At 35.5% G+C, this 12,301-nt stretch overlaps 1 protein-coding gene across 1 annotated transcript in view; it reads left to right on the top strand.

The window, feature by feature from the left end:
* celf3a (cugbp, Elav-like family member 3a) overlaps window positions 1–11,912 on the top strand; it is a 57,312-nt gene extending 45,400 nt beyond the window's left edge. The window contains 6 exon segments of the mRNA XM_028460589.1: window positions 4,122–4,271; window positions 4,469–4,528; window positions 6,392–6,496; window positions 7,429–7,572; window positions 8,463–8,595; window positions 11,374–11,912. Of these exon segments, the coding sequence (XP_028316390.1) occupies window positions 4,122–4,271; window positions 4,469–4,528; window positions 6,392–6,496; window positions 7,429–7,572; window positions 8,463–8,590 (587 nt within the window). The 3' untranslated portion in view covers window positions 8,591–8,595; window positions 11,374–11,912.
* The last annotated feature ends 389 nt before the right edge of the window (window positions 11,913–12,301 follow it).

Below are 12,301 nucleotides of genomic sequence, written 5' to 3'. Positions count from 1 at the left end.
AACTTTATTCTGGAATAATACGACTTTAATCTCGTAGTGCTCAGATTTTCTTTTTATTTTAATTTGACCCTAATGCACCATCGTAGATAACAACTCCAAACAACCCACCAGACAATGGATTTTCTCCATTGTACTGTAGGAGGAATTAACCACAAGGAAATACAGAAGTCAACATGCATCATGAATTTTAAAAGAAAACCAGTACAAATCTAATAAAGCTAGCTATGCTGTGGATGTAAGCTAACCTTGACACACTTTCAATCAGACACTCTTCACGCTCCCGTCAGGAAGACAGAGTCAATCCAGGAACAATTCCAAATCATGTCCTCTCGTAAACAGGATATGAATAAACCAATAACAGAGCTAATGCATTAGAGACAAATTACTATTGCTGGTGCTAACTGTCAGCTCAGTGAACCAGTAAAATAGTTGCTATGACGTCCACAGCTCATGCTAAAGGTCATCTTAAGTAAACCAATAAAAAAGAAAGACATTTCGTTTGGAAGACCACATCAAACGCTAAGCTATCACTAGAATAATCAGCGACATAGCTGGCACTGGCTAAATTTAGCGATAATACACAAAGTACCAGTCAATCTTTGCACATCGTAATAATAGCTAGATCAGTGAGCTAATGACTTAATAGCTTCTAACGCAGCTGATGCTAAATTAACTTAGCTGCTAATTCTGACAGTCCTTGAATAAGTGACAAGTAACCAGCGTAGAAACCCGCTAATGCTAGTGCTAACAGTCAGGGCCTAAATTAGCACTTCTCTGTTGATAATTGCTAGTGATAAAACGCTACTTAGTAAATATGTAGCACATGCGCTATGGCGTTCTCGACATGACTACAAATATTAGCTCCAACCTTCAGTAACTTTAAAAAGAGATACTGTATATCCCAGTGGTAAATGACTGTCAGTTGTAATGCTATCAGTTCACGATGTAAACCAGAGCTTTGCGGCAGCATCTGGAGAGCATTGTATTTTGCTAATTCAATTTTCCAGCTGTAAAGAAAAGACATATTTCATGACAAAAAAAGGTAAAGAGTAGTTAAAACTCAGCTGAATTTGTTAACCTACACATTGGAGCATTTTGGCGTCTCCTGTTCATGCTAAGGAAAGTTTAGATTAGATTAGATACACTTTATTAATCCCTTGGGAAGGCTCCGTCAGGGAAATTACTGTATATAGTTTAGTCTTAGCAATGAGACTGAAAAACAATATATCCTGCCTGATAAAACTTAAATCAATGTAAACTGCATTTAAGAAAGTCACTACGTGGTCTAACGTTGTGGTATTTTTGACAGTACAGTCATTTCTTTGGCAGCTCATAGAATTGCAAACTACACGATAAAGAACAATAACCTAAATAAAATGGTGTTATTCTTGTCGTTAGCCTAATTGTTATTTTTTTGATCGCAGAAGTTAAAGATAGCATAGGATAATAATAACAGTGGCAGCTCTTTCAGAAATGATTTTATTAGCAGTTAAATTTGAGTGAATTCCCTTTTTTGTCTTTTCTTTAAACAAATAATAAATTGCAGATCACTTATTGTCGTCTCCATGGCAACAGGACAAAATATTTTTTTTTGCAGTCTGCAGACTCCTTAAAGGGATCCTCCCCTGTTTTTTTAATTTGTATTTTTTTTACAAATTTGGCCTTAAAGCTTCTAAATGTACCTAAAAGATCTGTGCTGAAGAAAAATGCTGATATGCATTTGATTTCCTTTTAATAATGCGATTTACTTGCACTTCAAGACTCTGTGTACTGCCATCTTAAATTCATCAGCAAATAATCACAGGTTTGATGACATCATACTGGTAACTGCCTGTAGAAACCTCATTGACTCTATGTGTTTGTGCCTTTGTTTGCATTATTAAGTGTTAAAAAATGAGGCAAAAATGTGCAGATTGTTTTTCCATCTTTGATATCTCTGGCTAAATAATTCATGTTGGTTTTAGTGGGTTTGTGTCTGTAATAATCGTCTATTTCCTCCTTTCATTTCAATTTCATACACAGCTACTTTAATTACTTCAAATGTACCACTATCTTTAAACATTCACAATCATCACATACTTGATTTCATGTTACTGTGCAGTAGGTGAACAAACGTCTTGAATCACATTTATTAGGGGATTCATTTTAGGAGCCGCACAGAATTATACCAAGGGTCACATGAAGGTCACATGAGGACCACAGGCCGCCAGTAGTCCACGTCTGATATAGATGGTAAAGAAAAAGTGTGATTTCTAAAGAAATAAATATAAAGCATTCATGCCTGTTTAACTGATGTTCTTCATTTTTTCTGATTTATATTTCTTTGTTTTCATCGTTGTATTTGCTATTGTTGTTTTAACCTGTAAAGTGTCTTTGAGTTTCTTGAAAAGTGCTTTTAAATAAAATGTATTATTATTATTATCATAACTAGTACAGTGCCTGTCGGAAGTATGTATTCATATTGTGGGAGGGGCTTAAGTAGAGTTGTCAATTATGGCCAAATGAGTATGTGTTTGAAGGTTGGATGTACAACGAGGTGTGCATACTCTGTAGTGGTATAAAGGGGTTTATTTGCTGGTTTTTTGGGACATGTGCATTATAATATGATCAATAAAGTTTGTACCAATGCAGCGGTTTAGGTAGAATCTGATAAAAGACTAAATTTGTACAAATAAAACTATTTATTTAGCGTTAGCCGCCACGTGCATCCACTCCTCACATCAGGTTGAAATGCGTGAGATTTGCTACTATATCAGGGAGAGTGTGCGGCTGCTCAGATGCCAACCCCCCCCTCCCCCTCCGGTCTAACCCTCCGTCCGGTGTCACGGTCTGAGTTTACCTCCGTACTGAGATTCTCTTACAGTCTCAGTACGTTACCGTTACGTACTGAGGTGTACATGTGCTGGATTAGCCATGCACAGAGATTGTTGTACTGATTTTACAAAATGCTTAAAACATCACATCAGTCGACCATCGATAAAAAATCGACCAATGATAAAACAAATATGATTGTCATGATCAGATTTATACGTGTCACGGCAAATTTGCGGTTGACCTCATTTGGAGACATGATTTATTGCTCTGGTTGAATGATGGAGTCCAGGTGAGGCATTGATGATTTTATAAAAAAGATTTATTATAAAATTAAATAAAAAAGGAGTAAAAAAGAAGCTTCCATCCTGAAAGAATGAAAGGCAAAAGGCTTGTAGCAGAGCAAAAAGGCAAGACCCACTCTAACTAACAGTTTCACAGCTTAAGCTTTTATACAGATAACAGAAAAAGTTCCACCCTGAGGTGAGGAGAAGGGGAGAGTCAGATGCCCAACAGTGGAAACATTTGAGGATGATGAAGACGTGTATATTATGAGGAAGATTGGGCGCCACTCTTATCTATCCTTGATAGTGTGTGTGTTCGTGTGTATGGCCTTCAGCAGAGACTCTGTGTTGCACTGAGTACAATACGATCTGTACTGTTTAATCTAACATGACTCAGCTGTTCAAAAAGTGCGAAGAGTAATGCAGTCATCATGTATTAAAACATGACTAATTGTACACATGAACACACATTTGACGATATTATGATGAATATAAAAATTGCCATAACATACGAATACAACAGCTTATTATTGTAAAAACTGCATAGAATAAATTATAAAACCTTTTTTTTGTACAAACACTAAACATGTAATAATAAAAAAAAACTGCATAGAATAAATTACAAAGCGTGTATTTCTTTTATACAAACACATTGTTTTGAAAATGAATTATCAATCTCAGCACGGCGGAAGTAGCAAAACTCACAGCGGAACGAGCATAAATTCATTTTCCGCATGCTCATAATTGATCTAAACTCAGACCGTGACACCGGTCTAACCCGCGTTGTTTCCACGGTGATTTCAAAATACAATGAAAATAAACGTTTTGAAATGTAATCACCAAATAAGTCCAAAATAACAGATGCACACACTCGGTGTGTGTGCAAGCTTGTAAAAAAGTTTCAGGTTGAACCGACACTGCATCAGGGAGATTTTTTCTCCACACACAGACACACACACACACACACACAGACGATCCTTGCTTTAATAGAAGGATAAAGAAATGTCTTCTGACTTCTTCCCACAGGTACCAGCACTCCACCCTCCATCGCTGCCACGCCTGTCCCTGCTCTGCCTCCACCCATTGCAGTGAACAGCTACACATCTGTGCCAGCGCCCCCTAATGGCCAGTCAGCCACAGAAGCTTTGTACACCAACGGGGTCCATGCCTACCAAGGTAAGGCCATTCATTGCAAACACACCATGTCTGTGTTTTACTTTGTGAATCCTTCCATCCACAGACCCTCATGAACACCATCCCAATCCCTTCCCAATAAAGGAGGAAATGTTCTTTGGAGCGTGTGCCCTAAATAGCTTTTAATATTATTCTCTCATACAAGCAGAGCTGTTAACCCTGTGTTTGCTGTGTCACAGCTCAGAGTCCTGTCCTGGACCCCCTGCAGCAGGCTTACACAGGAATGCAGCACTACACAGGTGAGAAAAAGACGTGAAAAAACAGATTTAATGCAAATGTGCATGTAATCATAAAAGACACAAGCTTGCAGTTTAATCTGTTCAGAACTTATCCAGCTGTGGAACGAGACTCCTTATGTAGTTTTTGCAAACGTGTGAAGCGGAGTGTCAAGTACAACTATTTTTACCTACAAGTTTGAAAACATAAACATAAATATGGAGAGCAGAGATATTTAACTTTTATCACAAGGGAGGCTGTAAAAAATATGACAGATTATCAACATTCATGTCAGCAATTAGAAAGGACAAAGAGCAAAGGAGGGTTTGTGTGTTTTTGTTCGTTGTTTTTTATTTTATTTTTTCCCTTCACTTTTGTATAATGTTGTTTTATGTGTTTTGTTAAGTCATTTTGTGTATTTTGGTTGTCATTTTTATATTTTGCTGGTCTTTTGTGTATTTTGCTGTAATTTATGTTTTTGGTGTCAATTTGTGCATTTTTATTATACTTTTCTGTGTCATTTGAATAATGTTGTGTGTTTTGTTGCCATTTTGTGAGTTTTTGGAGTCATATTAGTGTGTTTTTTGTCATTTTGTGTGTTTGTGGAGATTATTCGTTCAATTTCTGTCATTATGTGTATTATTTTAATTGTACTTTTGTGCGTTATTTAAATAATTTGTAGTTTTTGTAGTCATTTTATTGTTTTTTTGTCTTTTTGTGTTTGTGGAGTGATTTAGTTTTTTTTTTGTGTTTATCTGTCATTATGTTTTGGTTTTGTAACCAATTTGTGAATTATTGGATGTGCCTTTCTGTATTTTTGTTGTTTTTGTACTTTGGTGTATTTTTGGAATAATATTGTGTGTTCTTGAGGTCATTATGTGCATTTTTGTTTTCATTTTGTTGCCATTTTGAGCATTTTGAGATCATTTTGTGTCTTTTGGTTGTTTTGTCCATTGTTGCTTTCATTGTATGCATTATTTCTTTCATTTGGGGTATTTTTGTTGTCATTTTTATATTTTGCTGGTCTTTTGTGTATTTTGCTGTAATTTATGTTTTTGGCGTCAGTTTGTGTATTTTTATTGTACTTTTGTGTGTTATTTGAATAATGTTGTGTGTTTTTGTTGCCATTTTGTGAGTTTTTGGAGTCATATTAGTGTGTGTTTGTGGAGATTATTTGTTTGATTTCTGTCATTATGTGTAATATTTTAATTGTACTTTTGAGCGTTATTTAAATAATTTTGTAGTCATTTTATTGTTTTTTTGTCTTTTTGTGTTTGTGGAGTGAGTTTGTTTTTTGTGTTTATCTGTCATTATGTTTTGGTTTTATAGCCAATTTGTGAATTATTGGAGGTGCCTTTCTGTTTTTTGTTGTTTCTGTAATTTTGTGTATTTTTTGGAATAATTTTGTGTGTTTTTGAGGTCATTATGTGCATTTTTATTTCCATTTTGTGTATTTTTGGGCATTTTGAGATCATTTTGTGTATTGTGGTTGTTGTTTTGTCCGTTATTGTTTTCATTGTATGCATTATTTCTTTCATTTTGTGTGTTTTTCTGTCATTTTGTATGCTTTTGTTGCCATTTTGGACGTTTTGAGATCATTTTCTGTATTTTGGTTGTTGTCTTGTGCATTTTTGCTTATATTGTGTGCATTATTTCTTTCATTTTGTGCATTTTCCTGTCATTATGTGTGTTTTTGGATTCAATTTTGTGCAATTTACAAAATTAGATCAAGGGCCCCCGGTGCCCCAGTAGCCCACGTCTGACGTAGAGCAATAAATACGCTAAAGTAAATCATAGATCACAAATGTAATTAAAGCATAGCTTTAGGAGGAGAAGGAACTCACAGTTCTCTGATCAGCTGTTCTTCTTCTTCTCCTCTTCGTCAGCCACTTACCCAGCTGCCTACAGCTTGGTGGGGCATCCGTTCCCTCACCAGCCCACGCTGGTGGCCCAGCAGCCACAGCAGCCTCAGCAGCTGCAGCAAAGAGAAGGTAAAGTCTCCGATGTGGAATAATCACCATCTTATCTTAAACAAACACTCCGTGTTTAGCTCCGTAGCTGTAATTCTGTTGCTGCTTTCATTTATTTGAGTAAGATATGGAAGTATTGTAGACATTTAGAGATAAAACGTAAGTGGAAAACTTTTTTGCGACTAATGATTATCTGGAATGGTGCTTAATCATTTGCTTATCAAAGCTTACATAAAGTGTTTCAGTTAATAATCTACCAGTGGAAAACCCTCTGATTAGTTGTTACTGTTTTTAGAACTTGTTTTTTATTTCAAAGTAGACAACTTATACATTTTCAAACACAGTTTACTAACTTATTACATTTTCTAAGATTCTTACAGCTCTATCCATGTTGTGCTGTGATTGACAGATCGTAACAATCACATTTTAACAATAGATCTGAGCATAATTCAGCCACAAATACATTAGTTTAAAAGAGCGATGCTATTCATAAAGGCAACCAGGTGAGGATAAATCAAAGAAAAAAGAAATTAAAAAAAAAAGAACCATATACGTATGTGGGATTGACAAGATTGGTTTGGAGTAGAGTTACATGTTGGTGGGTTCAGATCATTTTATTGCACAAGTATGACCTTCTTCTTTCCAGAGTCTTAAAGCATATGTGATTTTTTTTTTCCCACGTTGTATATTTTCTCGAAGTTTCTCAATCCACATAACGTATGTTGGTTTTAGCCAAATAATTGCAATACATTACATTTTTTTACTGTATGGGTGTATTAGGCATTGTTTTAGTGTTTTAAAGCTTGTTGAAAGTGGCATATTGTCGTGGTTTTCCTCTGAATAAATGTTTCTATAGATGTCTCTTTGTGTGTCTCTCTGCCATAAAAGTGTCATAAGTGTGTGTGTGTGTGTATGTGTGTGTGTGTGTGTGTATGTGTTTTGTGTGTGTGCAGGCCCTGAAGGCTGCAACATCTTCATCTACCACCTGCCTCAGGAGTTCACTGACTCAGAGATACTGCAGATGTTCCTGCCTTTTGGAAACGTCATCTCTGCCAAGGTGTTTGTCGACCGCGCCACCAACCAGAGCAAATGCTTTGGTGAGTTTCTGTATCTGTTCTAACTTTGGCTTCTTTGTGAGCAATTGTAAACAACGCTATAATGCAGGGGTGTCAAACTCATTTTAGTTAGGTAGGCCACAGAATTTGTGACCATTTTCTATTTAATTAAAGTTAAATATTATGTAATAATTTGAGGAAAATTGAAGGATTTTGTAAGAATTTTGAGAACAGTTTATTTTATTTTTTATTTTTTATTTATTTATTCAGTTCATTTCCGACATGGTAGCATTCACAGAAATTCATTTGACATTCAGAGCAAAATCATATCATTGTTTTTTTTTTTTTGTCCTTTTGCATGCCGGAAAAAAGCATTATGCTTATCCAGATCCGTCCCCTAATTTGAACACAGATAATTTTACATTCAACCTCGTTTTAATGAATGCAGTTTAAAAATAACTGCATTTATGTGCGATATAAGCACCAGGAGTGTTGAGTTTCATTTACACAATTATTTATGTTTTCTCTGTCATTTTTACTTGAGTTTTTTTAGACATGTGGTCTAAAAGCTTGTTTAGGAACATTAGTGTCCAGCTCAAATCATCACGCACGCAAAATCTTGCAACCAGTTAACTAAGTGGTCTTAAATATTATGTAAGAATTTGAGGAAAATTGAAAGATTTTGTAAGATTTTTGGGTTTTTTCAACAGTTTAATATTAAAAATGACTGAAATTTATGCGATATAAGCACCAGGAAAACTGTGATCCCCTGCAAATATTTTTGAGTTTCATTTACACAATAATTCATGTTTTTTCTATCTTTTTTTAAAACTTTCTCCTGGTGGCCGATTCGAAACGCCTAAATGGCCAGATTTGGCCCCCAGGCCTTGAGTTTGACATGTGTCATAATGTATGTGTATGTCTGTTTTAAGGCTTTGTGAGCTTCGACAACCCATCCAGTGCACAAACTGCCATCCAGGCCATGAACGGCTTCCAAATCGGCATGAAGAGGCTGAAGGTGCAGCTGAAGAGGCCCAAGGACGCCAACAGGCCATACTGAAGGAGGTGAGGAACCCGACATCAACATGTGTGAGCAGCTGAAGCTAAAGGCACGACGAGGGACTGATAGTCAACAGTAAACGAGTGCGAGAATTAAGGAGATAGAGTGGAAGTAATGGAGGGCTCAGTATGTGAATAACTGTCTTTCATGCGGTGCTGAAAAAGTCAATAACGCAACAGTAGATTAACTTTAATGAGGTGGAACCATGAAAATTGCCGTCAATTTTAAATGCATTACAAGGATCAGATGGTTCAGTTCTTCCTTTTTTTTCTGTTTTTCGTTGTTCAGTATTGAAGCTCACTTTTATCAGAGAAGAAGTGTTTTTTTTTTTTTTTGCTCCATTCAAATGTTGTGTCTAACCAGTGTTCTGTCGCAGGGTTGAAAGACCTTCTGTTGTCCGCCATTAATTTTCTTGTGTTTATGTTTATTTTATTGTTTTTGTGCTGTGCCATTTGCCATTTATCCTGAAACAAAAAACATCACACCACTCTCAAGACTGTCCCGTCCATACAATATACGGTGGAGACGTGGGTCGCTATGGCTACGGTTGCCTAGCAACCGCTAAAAACCTCCCCTCCCTTCCTTCTCAATGCGTTGTAAGTTAATTGGCCTGTTTTTGGTTGGTTGCTGTGGCGATATTTGCCTGTGATGGTTGCCATTAGCGATATGTTTATTTATTTTGTTGTTTTTTTTTTTTTTTTTTTTTTTTTGGGCCGTTGCCTTGATTCACCATGCTCAAACTGCATGGCGGGTTACTGTGGCGACCATGAACTGTGTTTGGTGCTGTGAGTTTCCTCTCTATATTATGTTGTCCTGGTTTGAATCCTTGCAAACACTGATCAATAACTGTCACTTAATGTCAGCATTTGTAAGCAACTGATTATCATGACAAGCTGCTTTTTCCTTCAAAGCATTAATGCTAAAAGCTAAATTATCCTGATGTCCAGTAAAACATGGATACAGTTTATTATTATTATTATTATTATGATGAGCTTTTTTTCTTCTTCTTTTTTTGTTTTTTCGAACAGTTTCCTTTTTGTCGTCTGTCATGATTATCGTTCTTACACACTCCTTCTGTTTTAGTCGGTTGGTGTGGTAGTTCTCGGTGAGTGCGGGTTTTTTTTTTCTTTTTTTTCTTTGGTTGTTACTTGACTCAAAGTGACTGTGCTTGAACTTTGTTTGGTTTTCGTGAGTTTGAAACTGTGCTGGACATTTCCCTTCTATGTGGATGACAACATAGTATCTTTAACTATTCTAAGTAAGTGTGTGCGTGTGTGCGTGTGTTGGTGGTGAGACTAAAGCTATCCATGTGCATTTATATTTGTGTCGTGTAGATGTAACAGAAGTTGCTGTGTTTGTGTGATTGAGTGTTATCAGGAACTGATAGTAGACACTGATTTTACTCTTTTAGTCAGTTTTGGATTCAGATTGCGCCGCTAGCAAGAAACAACATTCTTTTGTAGGAATTCTGGGAAAAAAAAAAAAAAAGCGAGATAACAAATGTAAATATCACATTACGCAGAAAAAAAAACCCACTTAATATGACTGTATTCACTGAAATGAGGCCAAAATTGAAAATAAAACCGTTTTATTTGAAGCACATTTGAGGAAAACTCCAATCACTTTAATGGACTTCAATCATTTTTCATAAAAATGAAATATAAGGGATGCTCTTGATCCTGATAAGCACAAATAGACATCCATGGCCTCTTTAAAGCCTTTACTTTTTTCAGGAAATTTATTTTGAAATTTTCTTTAATTTCTCCTGACACGTTTGGCAGTCGAAACACGTCAGTAGATTAAAGGAAATTTCAAAGTTATCTTCCTGAAAAAGTTGTCTGAACATATTATTTCAAAAAAGAAGACAAAATTAACTTGCTGGAATTATTACACACACATATATATATATATATATATATATATATATATATATATATATATATATATTTTTTTTTTTAAATGTAATTCACACAATTGTTATGGTTTGTTGAGCTGAAAAGGTCATATGTCCAAAGCATTGTTATTTTCCCAACTGCAACTTTTTTTTCCTTTTCAAAAATATTGTATTATAATAATATAATAATTTTATTGTTATTTCGAGCCCATTATTATCTATCGTATTTTATAGGAACTCATTGTATCGTCCCACCTCTAATGTATATACAGTATATTATATATATGTATATTATTTCAAAGTTGACACCAGATCTTAACCATTACAATGACTTAATATCCCATTAAATCATCTATAATCAAACGTCTACAAAACATGCAGAATAGAGGGATTTTCCTTCACTGAATGTTCAATAATAGTGCATTATTTAGGGATAAAATAGGACTAAAAAAAGGCTGAATTGAGGGCTTTTTTTCCCTTGGATGCCTGCAGAAGCTCTGGATCTGCATTACAAGTTCATTATTCAGTGGATGGTTGAAAATGATCAGTCTGAGAAATCCCTAAAAAATATCCCACTGCTTTGTCAAATTTGTCAAAAAAAAAAACCAGAATTCCTACTGTGCATGTTCTGACAAGAAAGACCTGAGAAGCCATGATAGTGAAGAACATGCATTCACTTTTGCAGCAGTGTTGACTCTCACTACTAGTTGCATGCACACGTACTGTACTTAGTCGGGTGTATTCACACTCTCCCCCTGGGACATCAGTGCGATTAGTGTGTATACTGTGTAGAAAGCAATCTTGCATTCATGATTTTTATTTAAAATTCTGCTTTCTGTCTCTTTCTCTCCTCTCTTCTGTTTTTTTTTTTTTTTTTTTTCATTTTCAGGAAAAAAAAAAAACCGTAAGAGTCCAATCAAGAATATCACCCGGGATGTCCCAGCCTTTTTTGGTTGTTTGACCAACCACATAGCACAGGAGCAACACACACACACACACACACACATACACACACACACACACACAAAGCAGTAGTCATGCGTTCGCGCTTACAGAAACAGCAGCAGTGCTCTCAGCATCAGCAGAAACAGCAGCATCCTCAGTATCCCAAGTGCTCCACAGTTCCTATCATTCCACAGCTGGATCCATTTATAACGTGTACATACTCTACTGTCAGTGACAAGCTATACATGTTAAGAAGAAGAAGAAGAAGAAAAAGAAGAAGAAGAAGTAAAAAAAGAAAAAAGCATATCACTGATGTTATTCTACTGAACAGGGTTCTACTGTATAGTGTGATTTGTGGTCTATGGCGTTTAAGAGACGGCCAATCTACGCAGTGGAAGGCTAAAGAAAATATTATTCCGTATGATTACCATTGGTAATATTGTTATGTAGAGTTAGCTTTATTATTTATACGTAAATTAAACAAACAAAAAAAATAGATGGGAGATGAAGTTGTACATACCTCTGTTTGAACGACTGTCAAACTTCTAGACTCTCTACTGCCACTACTTTTAGGAATCAACACAGAGGAAGGAGGAAGGGCTGGGAATTTTTTCTATCTTGGTTTTTTACGTTTAATTTATTTGCTTACAAATTTGATGATGAGGGTGATAAATGTAATAAATACTTTTTTTTTTTTTACTTTGAGAAGAGGGAAAAAAAAAAAAAAGAAAGGAAAGAAGAGATTTACCGTAGTCTTCAAGACAACACAGTTATTATTATAGAGTTTTTAAAATGACATAAATGTACTTATGGACATTAATTTAAAAAAAGAAAAAAAAAAACATGTTTCTTTATTTATTCTCTACGATTGC

Source organism: Gouania willdenowi, chromosome 11, assembly GCF_900634775.1.
Source record: "Gouania willdenowi chromosome 11, fGouWil2.1, whole genome shotgun sequence".
NCBI lineage: Eukaryota > Metazoa > Chordata > Actinopteri > Blenniiformes > Gobiesocidae > Gouania > Gouania willdenowi.
Note: the sequence above shows the minus strand (reverse complement) of the source record. Positions and strands in the feature narration are given on the sequence as shown.